Source organism: Heteronotia binoei, chromosome 9 (genome assembly GCF_032191835.1).
Source record: "Heteronotia binoei isolate CCM8104 ecotype False Entrance Well chromosome 9, APGP_CSIRO_Hbin_v1, whole genome shotgun sequence".
NCBI classification, from domain to species: Eukaryota; Metazoa; Chordata; class Lepidosauria; order Squamata; family Gekkonidae; genus Heteronotia; species Heteronotia binoei.
Window position 1 is genome coordinate 29,046,405 of NC_083231.1, and position 15,854 is coordinate 29,062,258.

Sequence of the window (15,854 nt, forward strand, 5' to 3'; positions counted from 1 at the left end):
GTCCCAGGAGGACCTGCTGCAGCTCTCCCAGGGCCTAGCCTGCTGGAGAGGAAAGCAGTTGGGGGAGAAGAGGAAGAGAATGTCTACCTGAACCCCTTTCCTTCTATGTACTACACCTATTGAGACCTAAAGAGTAAAGTGTGCTGGCTCCTGTCAACTCCAGCAACACTGCATAGACTCACACTGACCTTCAAAGACCAACGTTCTACCTCACTATAAAGCAGCATCATGTGTACAACTAAGGTCAATCAATTAAATTTAAAACTATTTCACAGATGATCACTATTTACAAATGATCTCAATCCTGGAAGGATTAACATAAATTTGAATAATGATCATTTCATTTGCTCTTTAATTACAAGCATGTGTTTTACTGTTCAGGGGAAGGGGCAGTTCAACTTACCAGAAAGTCTGAGTTGCCTGTGTCATGGGTCTTAGAATAATGAAATAAGAACTGTTCAAAAAAAATTAAAAGTGGGATTTACTTTGAGAAAGATTAAGGAGCTATGACTTTCCAGACGCTTATAAAACAATCAAATAAAGGACACATGAAAATGTACTTACTCTTTTGGTGTTTTCTTTTTCATCTAACCCCTATGAAAACAAGAATTGGGGCAGGAATTTAGAAGAAATCCAGCACAGCACAAATCATTCCGGGGGGGAGGGGTGTTTTGTACTGATTTTTAATCTTTGGAATTATTAATATCTTCATCATTAGAAACTGAGCATTTCTACTCTTTTTCTTCCCATAATATCTGTATCATATCTAAAAGTTCCTTTACATAGTTAGACAATGGTATTAGAGGAATGGGTTGGAAAGATACTTGCATCCTGCACTTTCATTTTAAAGATATACCACCAACATAAAATATTATAGACAAAAAAGGGACCAGTATTTCTGCACACTTTATTTTCTCCTTATCCTAGCTGCAAGACCATCAATATTTTTTGCAGATTTTGTATTAAGAAAAGCTGAGTTCTACAGAGCCTGCCTCGGTGGGGAGGGTGGGGTATAAATAAAAATGTATTATTATTATTATTATTATTATTATTAGGAATAAGTAAATGCAAATTTTTGCTTATTTTCCATGCCGCTTATTACAGCATCAAATCCTTGCTCACTCATAATCCTATGCAGTCTCTGGCTTCTTTTGCCTGGCATTGCTGACATTTCCTGGCAGATCTCTATAGCCTACAGAGTTAGAAATTATTTTTAAAAATAAAGCAGAGATTCTCAGAATGGTGAATTCTTCCAGATATAAAGGTGCAGATTCTAGATACATACAGACACATGAAACAGAAATATTGCTCTGTTATTTCATGGACAAATGATACATCACCTTGGTTGTAAAAACAAGCAGATATACACTGCCAATAGCCACTAAATAGTTCAGACCCTGATCTTAAATTGGTCTGCCTGTATAATTTAGGACCATACAGCAAGAATATGAGTCCATCTGTCCTGTATATTGGAAAGCGAAGTGATCTCAGACATTAGCAGGCAAATGATAAAAAAGGTGTGATTGGTAACAAGACAGGAAACCTAGGTCTCGATTCAATCCAGGTGGATATATCATCTTGAGCTTTGTTATCAGCAACTGAATGTCTTGACCTAAAAGGAGCAGTTCTCTTACAAAGGAATTTCAAAGGGAGATTAGAGAGACTGCTGAATTGCAACTGATAACGAAGCTCAAGATCTGGTCTAAATCAAGACCTCAGCTTCCTGTCTCATTACCAATGCTGATTTCTCTGCATGTACTGCCCCTCTGCATTTCACACCTAATCCAAACACACCTTCTATTGTCATTTGCCTGCTTATGTCAGTTGGAAGAAAACACTCCACTTTCCAATAGTTGGACTCACATTCTATCTGTATCTGAAGAAGTGAGCAGTGACTCACAAAAGCTAATACTCTGCCACAAATGTTGTTAGTCTTTAAGGTGCTACTGGACTCTTAAGCTTTTCTTCTGCTACAAACAGACTAACACAGATACCTATCTTGATCTCTATCTGTTAATGACTTGGATCCCACCTAAATTTCCACAAGCTGAGGGGATGGGATTTTACTGAATCCCCACTCCCACCAGAGATTACCTCAAGCTATTCGTGGGGGTCTCCCATTCCCTAAGTATTACTTCAGGAGGCATTTTCAGATGCCATTGGAGAGGGGGATGGAGGGTGAATCACACACACACACTAGGCAGGATCCAACCCACTAGTTGAATGGATGTTATGAATTAATTCCACATACACAGCCAATCAAGTTTTAGAAATAAAAATATGTTAACTTCCATTACCTGAGTTTTCTGTAGAAGACCCAGGACCATAATGCAAAGCTCTTCCAATGCACTAGGTGACTAAAGGCAAAAAAGAAAAAGAAAAAAGTCTCAGGGTTGAATTTACTGAACTGTCTTGTATTTGAATGTTGTTGTTTTTAGTGAACTAACCTGAGGCTGCACATCCCTGGCCAGGTAAGCTGAACACACATCATCTATCTGCAAATATTGACAAGAGTGCTATTACTTGCTCGCTATACAGAATTTTTTGGAAAAAAATTACTTCTCAGTCAAGGGTTCATACATCAGTCACCCAGAAGACAGGATCAGAAAACTTGACACCCCTTATTTGAGAATGGGTTGCCCTCCCTAGCTGTGGGGCTTTGAGAAATAACTGCACCCTTATACAGAAACATTTGTAGCATGCAGGCTTCGGTCTGGTGATATGATGGTTCATCTCCCCCAGGGCTTTATTTCTGGAGGAATGCAGTGGAATGGAGTTACAGAACCTCTTTGTGGAAACAAAATTATCAAAAAATATTTAAAGGGGGCACTCTTGTGTTTCTCCTTCATTTAGCTCTTGAGAGTTCTGGCACCACTTTTTCCAGAAAAAAAGACCCTGATCTCTCCTATCCCTATTTTACAACATGCTATTTTGACAATAGTTACAAAAGTCTCCTGGAGAGTTACAGAGAACAGGAAGAGATATATGCCTGTGATTATCTTTTCCCACTTTTCTCTGTACCAGGTTGGAGGTTAATAGATCTAGCATTTTATCCAATGGGACCAGACAGGGATAAGGGACAGAAGAAGAGAAAAACCGGTTCCTTTGTACAGGAGATTTTCCTAAATACATGTCATTGTGCCCCTTCCTTGAGGCATGATTTTTTTCCCTTGGATTTGCAGTTCCTACAGCACTTACACTCCTTGGACAGAAGTTTCTAACACAACAGCTCTCTTCTCCTCTGCAGTATTGTTATGACTAGCACTCCAAGATCACCAGTGATTTCTCTTCAGAGTCTGATTCTAAAGCCTTGCTGCAAACATGTACTGAACAATAGATAAATCCCCTGATTATAGGTTTGTGTTACGGCTCCAGGTTTAATCCAGTCTAAATTAGTGATTTTTACAGATTCTTTCTTCCCACTGCAGGCTCCCCTCACACCGTTGCTCTTGGTTTCCCTATCCCACAAGAACATCATATTGTGGAGATTGCTGGGTTGCCATGCAAGAGGGGAGACTGCAAAGTCCCATTCTACTGATAAAACATTTAGTCTGGATCAAAAAACAAGACTGATTTCCCACTAGCCTTACGCCATTGTTACGCTCCTCTTCTCTGCGGGGGTTTCATCCGAGTTCACACTGTCTGCCCTGGGGCTTCAACTAGCTTCAATGCTTTTGTGCAGCAAACAAACCTCTAAAAACCAGTTTCTGTTTGCTGCGCAAAAGTGTCCAAGCTAGTTGCAGCCCCGGGGCAGATAGTGTGAAATCCCACAGAAACCCCACAGAGAAGAGGAACATGACAGCGGTGCAAGGCTAGTGGGAAATCGGTCTTAGTCTGGATTGACTTATTGACTTGGCACAAGAGCCTTCTTCCGTATAGTGAATCTGGAATTCTTTGTCTGTGTAACTCCTTAATGCCTAATGGCAATTTTCAAATGCACCCATATAATCTCTGTGCTAGAAATTGCCTTATATGTAAGTGTAAAATGCACATATGCAAAATCTGAGATTTTCAATATGTTAAACCATGATTCTGGACCACATAAATTACTTGTGAACTGTCACATAAAAATCATTATCTGCCATTTGGATCCCATCAAAGATTTCTGCAGAAGAAAGCAATTTCTGTTTATTGGGCATTGATCTCTCCCCTCTCCAGGCCTCAGATTCAGTGGGAGCTCACAGGAGCTCAGCTCCTGAACCTTTCTGAGAGTTCCATCTTCTCCTTCTAAGAGTTCCATCTCCTTGTCCATTGAATAGTAGGTGCAGCTGCATAACGATCCCTGGATGAGCTCCACCACCTATTTTTCTACAAAATGACCCCTGCCCCTCTCCATCCCATAGCATCCTAAAAGTCACCCCAAAATACTTAAGCTGGGGGACAGGAGAGTCCTAGGAACAGAATTAGTGGGGAGATGGAGGTCTGAATCAGGAAGGGGAAATCAGTGGAAATTACACATTTGCAGAAATCTTTTGTGCAAGCCAAGTCCATGTCCTAGAAGCATTAGTTATAAATCCCTTCCTTTATACACAAAAAGCACACACACAAGTCAATAAACAATAAGATTAAAACAGATTAATGAGACATTGCTCTCTACCTCATTCCACAACTGCAAATCTTGTTCTCCTTGCAGAACATTAGATGCCATTGGTGCTCCTAGAAATAAGTCAATAAAATTTGTATTTATAACATTAATTACTTAAAGCTTATTATATAAAGCTGAGTCCACTTGCGGAGAGGGTGGGATAGAAATCCGAAGTAAATGAATAAAAATAAAATAAATTACAGGTCCATGTGCATTTGCATCTGAATGAGAATAAATCAGTTTCACCACAAACAATATGTTTCATTAGAAGGGTTACTGTGATTCACTGTTGAAAGCAAAATGAATGTTATATTCTTTAATATAGGAAAAATAATACATATAACTATAATTCCAAAAGCTATGCCATGAACTTAACAATTTTATGTTGCATTGTAGTGCACTTTTCTCTATATGCCGTCTCACACATTTTCTGAAGTCATGGGGGGAAGGGGGAGGGGGGGAGAATAGCATTTTTTTTAAGGAGAAATGGAAATATATGCAATATTTAATTATAAAACATGAACTCACTTGGTTACTGTAAAGTAACCACTGATTACTTTGTTAGCATATACATTGTGGTGGTAGAAAGTGCCATCAAGTCACAGCTGATATATTTTATTTATTTATTTATTTCTGTTAATTTATACTCTGCTTCTCCTGAAAGCAGCTCTGAGAGGCTTTCAAACAATACGTTAAAATCATAGGCAATAAATATTTATTTATTATTTATTTATTTGGTTGATTTACATTCCGCCCTTTCCCATACGGGCTCAGGGCGGATCACAGTCATAATAAAACAGTTAAAATACTACAATAACTCAATAATATACAAGTAAAACATAGCTCAGAAGAGCCCCGTGGCGCAGAATGTTAAAGCTGCAGTACTGCACTCCTAAGCTTTGCTCACGACCTGAGTTCAATCCCCGGTGGAAGCTGAGTTTTCAGGTAGCCGGTTCGAGGTTGACTCAGCCTTCCATCCTTCTGAGGCTGGTAAAATGAGTACCCAGCTTGCTGGGGGGAAAGTATAGACGACTGGGGAAGGCGATGGCAAACCACCCCGTAAAAAGTCTGCCGTGAAAACGTTGTGAAAGCAACGTCATCCCAGAGCCGGAAACGGCTGCTGCTTGCACAGGGGACTTTTCCTTTCCCAAAACATAGCTCAAAAATACAATAAAACACATCACTAAAATCATAATATACCATCGAACAGGCGTTGCATTCAACAGACTACAGTCAGTAAAAGTGGCCATGTAGCATAGCAACATCAATAAGTTCTTATTAACAGAACACCAACACGGAGCCTGATCACTCTTGCCAGAGGCCTCAATTAAAAGCCATCCGGAAGAGCTCAGTTTTACAGACCCTGCAGAACTGGAGCAAGTCCCACAGGGCCCTAGTCTCCTCTGACAGTTCATTCTACAGCATGGGAGCCAGAGCTGAAAAAGCCCTCGCTCTAGTTGATGCCAGCCTGACATCTTTCAGGCCAGGGACAGATAGATGAAGTTGCGAACTTGACTGTAGTGCTCTGCAGGGAACATACAAGGAATGCTGGCACAGGTATGCCGGCCCTGGCCATATAGGGCTTTAAAGGTAAGAACTAATACCTTGAAGCGAATCCAGTATGCTATAGGTTGCCAGTTCCGTTTGTTGCAACGCTGGTCGTATATGCTCAAGGAGAATCCTTGCAGCTGCGTTTTGCACTAGCTGTAGTTTCGGAATTTGGGTCAAGGTTAGCCCCATGTAGAGAGAATTACAGTAATCCAATCTAGAGGTGACCAAAGCATGGATCACTGTAGCCAGGTTGCTATGGTCAAGGTAAGAAGCCAACTGCCTGATCAGCAGCAGATGATAAAAGGCCAATCTGGCAGTGGCTGCCACCTGAGCCTCCATAGATAAGGACGTATCCAGAAGCACTCCCAAATTCCTAACCTCCTGTGCTGGCACCAAAGGAGGGGGCCCCACCCACAGACCGCCGTACCCCAGATACAAGACCTCCATCTTTGCTGGATTCAATTTCAACCGGCTCTGTCTAATCCAACCAGCCATCGCTTGCAGCACCAGGTCAAAATTTACTGGCACATCATTAGGCCTGCCATTCCACATCAGACAGAGCTGGGTGTCATCCTCATACTGGCGACACCCAAGCTCAGACTTCTGGGTAACCTGGGCAAGGTGGCACATATAGATGTTAAATAGCATGGGGGAGAGTATTGCCCCCAGTGGCACTACACATTAAGTGAGCATCTCTGGGAGAGCTCTCTGCCAAGTGCCACCCTCTGTCCCTGACCTTGAAGAAAAGAGACCAGCAATTGTAAGGCTGTTCCCATAATCCCCACATCGGCAAGACAGCAAATCAGCTGCTGATAGCTGGCTGTATCAAAAGCAGCCAAAACCTCATAGGGTTTTCAAGGCAAGAGATGTTCAAAGGTGGGTCCTTGGAGGTCTTCCACCCAAATACTTGACAGGGCTGACCCTGCATAGATCAGGCTAGCCTGGTTTATCCAGGTCAGGGAGAAACAGAAACAATTACAAGAATACTAAGCCCACGAAAAAGCCAATATGAACCTCCAGTTCAGGAAAGGTCAGTCCAAAAGGCTGACTGCATAAACACTCAGGGAAATAACAGAACTCGGAAGTGAGGGTAGGATGGTGAAGGAGGGCCATGTGCACAGACAGTCTAGGGTTGTTGGAGAGGGAAACACATTACAGAGATCTACAGGCCAGTCAGTACTAGAAGTATCTGAGCCAAAATGGAAGAGCTGGCATGCTTGGTGCTGGATGACAATTTAGATATCCTGGGTATTTCAGAAACATGATGGAACAAGAAAAATAAATGGGATACAGTCGTCCCTGGGTATAAATTATAAAGGCAAGAGGAGGAGGATTGGGTTGCGGAAGGTGCTGCATTGCATATCAAAGTCAGCATAGAATCAAACAACTTAGAAAACATTAGGGGAATGAACTCCCTAACTAAAACAATATGAGTGGAAATACTAAGTGTTACTTAAAAGTGGGGGTGCACTATCACCCACCTGATCAAGCCCTTGAGGCTGACCTAGAAAAGCATCAAAACTAACAATAAATTTACTTAAATATATCCAGAGCAGAAAACTAGGCAGAGACCAGGGGAAAAAGAAATTGCTAGAGGAAGATGGGGAGATGGCAGAGCTCAAAGAATGTTTTGCTTCTGTGCTCACTGTGGAAAGCCACTATTTTCAGGAATGGAGTCTGAAGAACTGAGTCAAATTGAGGTAATAAGAGATGAAGTTCTAGACCTATTAAGGAAACTAAAAACCAGTAAGTCTTCAAGTTTTGATGGCATACACCTGAGAGTTCTTAGGGAACTCAGATGTGAGACTGTTGCTCTACTAACCCAATGGGTGTCAAACATGTGGCCCGTGAGCCGGATCGGGCTCCTATCAGGCCCACACACAACGAATTGTTGTCTCCTTCCTTCTCCCTCTCTTGCTTCTTTCTGCATCACTGTTTGCTTTGCCAGGCTTGCTCAATCAAGCTACAGAACAAAGTCTCTGTTTTCTCCATTGGCTGACCAGCATATGAAGCAATTTACATACAAAAGCTCACAATGCCCGGCCATTTCATATTTTCCTCTGAGTCTTATGCTCAAAGCCTATGGCATCTATGTTTTAATCTGTAAAATGTGCCCACACCACCTATGTTGTATTTTATCTTGATGTGTTTGTTTTTGACTGTTTTATTATTTTAATGTTGGTTTTAACTTTTTTTATTATGCCTGTAATCCGCCCTGAGCCTATGGGAAAGGGAGAAATATAAATCTACAAAATAAATAAATAAATAATAAAAATAAAAAGCATTGACCATCAGATTTCTGTAATGAATGCCAGTAAATCAAGAGTAGGTTTGCAATTTAAAGATACACACCTGAACAGCATACTCAAGATATCTCCAGATTTTGATGCAATAATTCAGAGCAAGAGATGTTAGTTATGAGAGACTGTTAAATAAACAAAATATTGCAAGAGTGCCACTCTTTGAAGCATGTTTTAAGTTTTTGTTAAAAATCTTTAATTGTGTTTGTATCCTTTATAAAGTTTATATCTCTGCTACCTGGCATTACATTTTATGACACAAATGACCCAGCCCAACAAGGTCTCATTTATGTCAGATCTGGCCTCATAACAAATGAGTTTATCACCCCTGTACTAACCCGTATATGTAACTTGTCACTAAATTTAGCCACTGTACCAAAAGACTTGAGAGAAGTAAACAATACATCAGTTTTTAAAAAGGGGTCCAGAGGGGAGCCAGGAAATTACATAACATCTGGCCCATGAAAATTAGTAAAAACTATAATCAAGGTCAGAATTTTTAAGCTCACAGAGGAACGCAGCCTGCTGAGAGAAAATCAGCATGAATTCTGCAAAGGAAAGTCACCAGTCTTTTGGATTTCTCTAAGAAAGGAAACAAGCATGTAGATAATGGTGACATAATATACATGGTAGATATTATATACTTGAATTTTCAAAAGGGTTTTGACATTATATACATTATACCACAATGTACATGCTAATCAATTATTCATTTTATGCTTTTAAAGCAAAAAAGTAAGTTCATATTTTATAAATAAATACTGCACGTTTCCATTCTTTTTTAAATAAAAAAACCGCTGTTGTCCCCCACCCCCATGACTTCAGAAAATGTGTGAGATGGCATGTAGATATCAGTTCATAAGATAGCAACATAAAATTGTTAAGTTCAAGGCATAGCTTTTGAAATTAAAGTTAAATGTTTCTATTTTTGCTATCTCAATTAATATATATTAAACTTTCAACATTCATCTCACTTTTCAAACAAATTCAACAGGAAGCTCTGCTTTGCAAATCCCAGATAAATGAAAGACAGCAATGTCTATTCATGCACTCCCATTCATTTCATTGGGCTGGTGAAAGTAATATGTTTAATCCAAATCAATGTGGTTAAAGCATGCCTATCGCTATCTCTGTGTTAAATTCGAACCAATGTTCCCTCTAAGCTGCAGTCTTGTGAGTAAAAATTCTACTGGTATTAAAGTTGTGAGCTATTGGCATTAAAGATGTGAGTTACTTCATAAATTATTGTGCTCTGGGGTCATCCTTCCTGAGCTAAGGCAAAAATGTGTGAGCTGGAGGTTAAAAATCTGTGAGCTAGCTCACGCTAACTCAGCTTATAGGGAACACTGATTCTAACTATCCTGGATTATCTAGCAGCTGCAAAGCTCCAGCAATTGACTAACAGTCTTCAAAATTATTCAATTAAAAATTTACGCATTTACAATGTTAATTCTTGTATGTGGAAAGAACACTGTAACTGAACTCCACATCTGCACTAAAATAATTTGGAGGTGATTTTTGGTTTTCAGTCCAGCTGATTCTGTTGCTTTGACCCATTCTGAATTATATGGATATTTCTTTGGGCAAAGGAACGAGACATAAATTAAAGTCTTATGGAAAATTTAGGCTAGAATGAGATGCCTTGGCAAATACTTGTTTCTGACTCTGTGTTTGCTGAAATAATGTGAGTATAGTAGTGGGAAACTGCCCCTAGCAGTTTTCCTACAACAGAACACAGCTGAAGAAGACATATTTAAAGAGACCTGGGTGGCAATTGCAGGGGAAAACTGAATAATCAAGGAAGGTTTAAGCAGTTCTTTCACCTGCTGATTGTTCTTAAAAAATCCACCCATCCCACTCAGAACAATATTTGGTTCACTTGACAATGAAGGGATATGAGCATCTATTTCCACCCTTATTTTTAAAACATCTGCCATCTAGCAATTTTAAAAATGCCAAAATAATGCATTTTAAAATGCTTCCTATGCATAAAAGCTCATCTTCTAGTTCTTTGCCATGCCATAATTATGCTTTCTGTCATTTCAATGAAGGTATGCTTAGCCTAATGTGGAAAAATACCTTTATATACCAAGAAAAACTACATAATCACATGCATATATATTCACACACAAACTTAAAAGAACTGCAATTCTAACAACTTTCTGTGGGTTATGAGCAAGGATCCATGCAACACTCAAAACATTAAAGGTGTTTAATTCCTGAACAGGTAACTGTTAACTTTAAACATATGCTGGTGGGGTGTGACTGTGAACTGTCAGTGAGTCAGCAGGAAAAAGATGTTTGCGTTACAGTGGATAACTTGATGAAAATGTCAGCTATGTGTGAGGATTATTGGGAAAGGGGCAAAAAACTAAAAAGCCAATTTTGTAACATTCTTGTATAGATTTATGGTACGGCCAAATTTTGAAGGACTGTGAATAATTCTGGTCACCATCAGTGCAATCCTAAACAAAGTTAAATCCTGCTATACCCATTGACTCCAATGGACTTAAGATACAATACTCTACAGGGCTGCTCTGTAAATCTCAGAAAAGATATTGCACATATGGAAAATACAGAAGAAGGTAGCCAAGAAGATTTAAGTGGTTGGAAGTATTTTTTTTACAATGTTTATAATAAAAGAGATCTAAAACTTCAATCAAATACAACGAAAAATGTCTACACAGATCCAATCAAAACAAGCATGTTAATACTATCACCCTCACCAATGAAACTGCAAGAAAACAGCAGTCTAAAAACCAGCAAAATGTAAAAGATCGAGTCAGATAAAGTCAGTTTTGAAGACCTTCCCATTTCTACTTTGTAAATTTTGTTTCACAAAGATACACAAATGTTTAAAAATAACACTTTAAAAAAATGAAAAATAACCACTGAGCATGCTTGCTGCTTTTGCCACTTATGCAAAGGGGTAAGCTAAAGTCTCCAGGATTTTTTTTCCAGGTTATAAGTAAAGAGTATCTATATGTAAAATAAATATATGAAACAGATAAGACTAATATAAGAATACAGCCATATCTGTTCAGAGATTTCAGTAATGGAAGACACCTATAAAGGAAGTCTGTTGAATACAATGAATGGTAGAATACCTTCAACTGTGAAGACATGTTACTGAATATGAGTCTCCTATGACACTGTCAAATGAGGTACATTTTTACACTTCCATTTGAGCAGTGTAAGGTTTAAATGTAACCAGCCACACACATATTAGTTTTTTCCTCATCCTTGCAATAAGCTTGGAATCTAGATCAAGATATTTATTACGATCACAGAACAGAATAAAACAAGGAGATATCAATCAAAGGAGATAATATAAAACTAGATAAAAACATTATTTCATCCTGAAATAAAACAAATCTACTTGTTGCTGTGGATCTCTGGCATATTCTGTAAGCAGCTGCAAAAAAATGTGTACAGTTAACAGTTGTTTGAGAGTTAGTCCCTTTCAGAACACTATCTGTGATTTCTTTATTGGAACGTCCAGGGTAAGATTGAAGCAGTGGAGCAATGAACTTCACACAGATATCCACTTACATATCACAGTGTAATAGGATATGTTCAACTGATTCAATCTCATTAGATCCACAGATACATAGTCTTTGATCCAAGGGAATCTTCTTGAATTTTCCAACATGGACTGCAGAAGAAAGAGCCTGCCATCAAGCTTGGAATCTAAATGATTCACTACAATTACAAGAGGAGCAAAGAGCACAATATTGGCAACTTTGAAAAATTAATTTATAGTATAATTCTGCCTAATTTTTTTGTGTTTCAGGACAAGATCAACAGCAACATGTAAAAAACTCTGTTTCCACACAACCATATGGAATGTAAATAGATTTGTGTTAAATGCCTCCCGTCCATAATTTGAAACAGGATTTATTTGATGCTCACTGATGATTGTTGTGTGCTGGTTTCAAATATGCAAGCAGTTTAAACATAATTCAAATCACTATGAAAGCACTCCAGATTTGCTTATACCTGTTTTTAGAGCTCATGAATTAGACAAAAAAACCTGCTAACTACTCCGGTCTCTTGGAAGCATGTAAAAAGTATTCATTCAAGTAGACATTTGGTAGCTGGAGATAAACTGGAATCGGACATCCATTTGAGCAGAGGGAGGTTTAACTGTAATCACAAATATTAGTTTGTGCTCAAATGGATATTCACAAATGTAATCACAAATATTAGTTTGTGCTCAAATGGATATTTAAAATGTGCTTTCCATTCCTAGTACTGCAAGTCAGTACATCACAGTGAGCAGAATGGCCCCAAAGGCTTAAATAATTCTGTCACCTGTTTTGGACTCTCTTTTTAAGAACAAAGGCAGTATAAAAGACAGAAAATACATTGCAGGTAAAAATACACATTTAACAAGAAAAACTAAGGATGGTGGGAAAGTACATAAGCTGCTGAATTTACAGAATTCTTCTTAGTGCACATAGTTACCCAAGTGTGAGCTCTGTACAGAATGTTCTGACAGTCTGTGTGGTACACCAGTTAAAGTAGACCCCCACTTGTCACGAAACTTAACTGGGCTACTGTGGGGCCAGTCATGCCTTCTCAGACTAATCTACTGTACAACAAAATAGGAGTCAATTGCACCTTTAAGACCAACTTAGTTTTATTCAGAATGTAATCTTTCGTGTGCATGCACATTTCTTCAGATGAGGAATAAGGTACAGTAAGCAGAGCTACATATAGCTAGTGGGGTTTGGAATGCCAAGTGGTACAAAGTTAAAACCCAATAGCAGAACAGTAAAATTAACAAATTCAGAAAACTTTGCTCTAGGTTGCATTACTGTGGGAAACCATAAAACAGTAACATGTCAGAATGTGAGAATGCCTGTTAATTATTCTATTGCTAATAAAGTACTGCTAATAAACTATTGCTAATAATCTACTGTACAGATTTGTTTTGAAAGTAAAATGCCGGAAAGGAGAGCTGCCTATGAGAATGAGCACCCTGGAGCAACTGTTAGATAAAAATGCACTAACTGTGCAGTCCTAAGAACACTTTTCTGCAGTAAAGTGTCACTGAAGGAAGCCGCATATGATCCAAGAAGGGTGAAGGCAGTCCAAATAACTTCAGCTCATCAGCTATTACACACACCACCCTTTCCTCTGGCCAGAGGTTTTGAACAGCTGTACTTCACCAGAGCCCGGCAGAAGAAAAGGGCTTGGGGTCAATCATTCCTGTTAAAAGTTATTGAAATCATTAACACTGATTAATAACACAGGACTGAGAGGATGACAACTGGACATTCATGTATAGTTTGGGAGAAGGGAGATAGAATGGGGGGAATTAAATAAACAAGCATTTTTTAAATTGCCTGTTTATTATACCTGTTGCTCCATTCTTCAAAAATTACTTAAATCATTTGCCTTGTTACTAGTCCAAGAATTCCTGCATTGAAAATATGCTAACTGGATATTTGTTTATTGGCAGGCAGACAGATCATGCTGAAGACCTAGGAATGCAAAAAATAAAAGTGAAGTCCATGCAAGTATTTTAACTTTTTGCCAAAGTTACCCTGAAGTTGAGCACAAATAAATGAAAGCCAATAGACGCGTGAGGGCTAAAGTCCCGCTAGAAGGACTGAGCATTCCCCAAGGGGAGGGCGTGGGGGGGGGGGGCTGCGCAAAGTGTCCGGGCTATAATAATTCCTGTGTTGAAGATATGCTAACTCAAGAGTGGCCGAACTGTGGCTCGGGAGTCACATGTGCCTCTTTCACACATATCATGCGGCCCTCCTGAAGCCCCCACTGCCCTGTTGGCTGGCTTGGAGAAGGCATTTCTCTTTTTAAATCACTTCTCCAAGCCCAGACGGCTGGCAGCTTGAAGAATGCATTTAAAGTTGCTTTCTTTCCACCTCTCCTCCCCATATCTTTGCCTTCCTTCTTTCCTTCCTTCGCTGCGCCTCCCAGACAGCTGACATTTATACTACGTGGCTCTTACGCTGAGCAAGTTTGGCTACCCCTGCGCTAACTGCACATTGGTTTATTGGCAGGCAGACGGATCGCGCTGAAGACCGAAGGAGCGCAAAAAATAAAAGCGAAGTCCGTGCAAGTATTTTAAACGTTTGCCAAGTTTAGCCGCTGAAACGAGGGCACAACGAAACGAAAGCCAACGGACGCGCGGGCGGGGGTTGTTCAAGTCCCGCTCGAAGGGCTGAGCATTCCCCGCGGGGAGGACCCGCAGGCGACGCTCAGAGTCCGCGCTATGGAAAGAGGCCAAGGGCGCCCACCTTACCTTTGCACAAGCTCACCCAAAAGACGAGCAGCAAGAGGACCCGCAGCCGCCCGGGGGCTCCCCAGCCCACTGGCAACTTCCGAGGCCCCAGCTGGCCGCTGGCGACGCCGCCCTTCCCGCTGTGGGACGGAGCTAGAGGCTGCGGCGGCGGCTGCCCTTGGCGCCAGCGAGCGTGCATGGCGCCTTCTTTCTCCGCTGTCTGTGGGCTGCTTCGCGGGCTGCCGCCACTTTTAAATCTCGCGGACGCGAGGAAGGCGGCAGCAAAGCCTGACTCAGCGAGGCCACGTCAGCCCCCTCCGGCCCTCCCCGCTGCCGCTAGCCCCTGGCGGGATCGAGACGCCCACCACGCTCCCTCGTCCCCTCACGAAGCCGCGAAGATGGAAGTTTGGGCGCTGGGCGCACACAGGCGCTCCTGACCTGTAGCGATTCGTGTTTCCCTGCACGTGGAAGCCGGTGGCAAACTGCTCGCCCGTTTCAAAGGACGGCCCCCAAAGCGTGATGAACGCATGGGATTCACTGCCACGGGAGGTGGCGGCGGCTGCAAGCATGGACAGCTTCGAGAAAGGACTGGAGAAACATATGGAGCCGCAGCAGAGGTCCATCAGTGGCTATTAGCCGCGGCCAATGTTCCCTCTAAGCTGGGGAGGGGAGTCTTGTGAGCAAAAAGTCTACTCTGCGAGCGCCTGGCACTAAAGTTGTGAGCTACTGCATAAATTATTGTGCTCTGGAGTCCTCCTTCCTGAGCTAAGACAAAAATGTGTGAGCTGGAGGCTAAAAATCTGTGAGCTCGCTCACGCTAACTCATCTTAGAGGGAACACTGGCCACAGCATATTGATGGAACTCTCTGTCTGAGGCAGTAATACTCTGTATTCCTGGTGCTTGGGGGGGGGGGGCAGTGGGAGGGCTTCTAGTGTCCTGGCTCCACTGATGGACCTCCAGATGGCGCCTGGGTTCTTTTTTTGCCACTATGTGACACAGAGTGTTGGACTGGATGGAGCACTGGCCCGATCCAACATGGCTTCTCTTATGTTCACTCAGTCCCAAATCCCCAATTCTCACTACAGGGCAAGAGATGCCATGCGATTGCAATCCAACACAGCTATGCCCTGGCACGCTCCCTTTTGCGAGGTAGGGAGCTGAGTGGAT

At 41.1% G+C, this 15,854-nt stretch overlaps 1 protein-coding gene across 1 annotated transcript in view; it reads right to left on the reverse strand.

The window, feature by feature from the left end:
• Positions 1-14,835, reverse strand: part of NMU (neuromedin U) — a 36,797-nt gene extending 21,962 nt beyond the window's left edge. Inside the window, exons 1-6 of the mRNA XM_060247306.1 lie at positions 14,708-14,835; positions 4,598-4,656; positions 2,448-2,495; positions 2,298-2,357; positions 565-594; positions 404-454 (exon numbers count right to left, since the gene is read on the reverse strand). Coding sequence (XP_060103289.1) covers positions 404-454; positions 565-594; positions 2,298-2,357; positions 2,448-2,495; positions 4,598-4,648 — 240 coding nt within the window. The 5' untranslated portion in view covers positions 4,649-4,656; positions 14,708-14,835. The remainder of the gene's footprint in view (positions 1-403; positions 455-564; positions 595-2,297; positions 2,358-2,447; positions 2,496-4,597; positions 4,657-14,707) is intronic.
• Between the last annotated feature and the right edge of the window lie 1,019 nt (positions 14,836-15,854).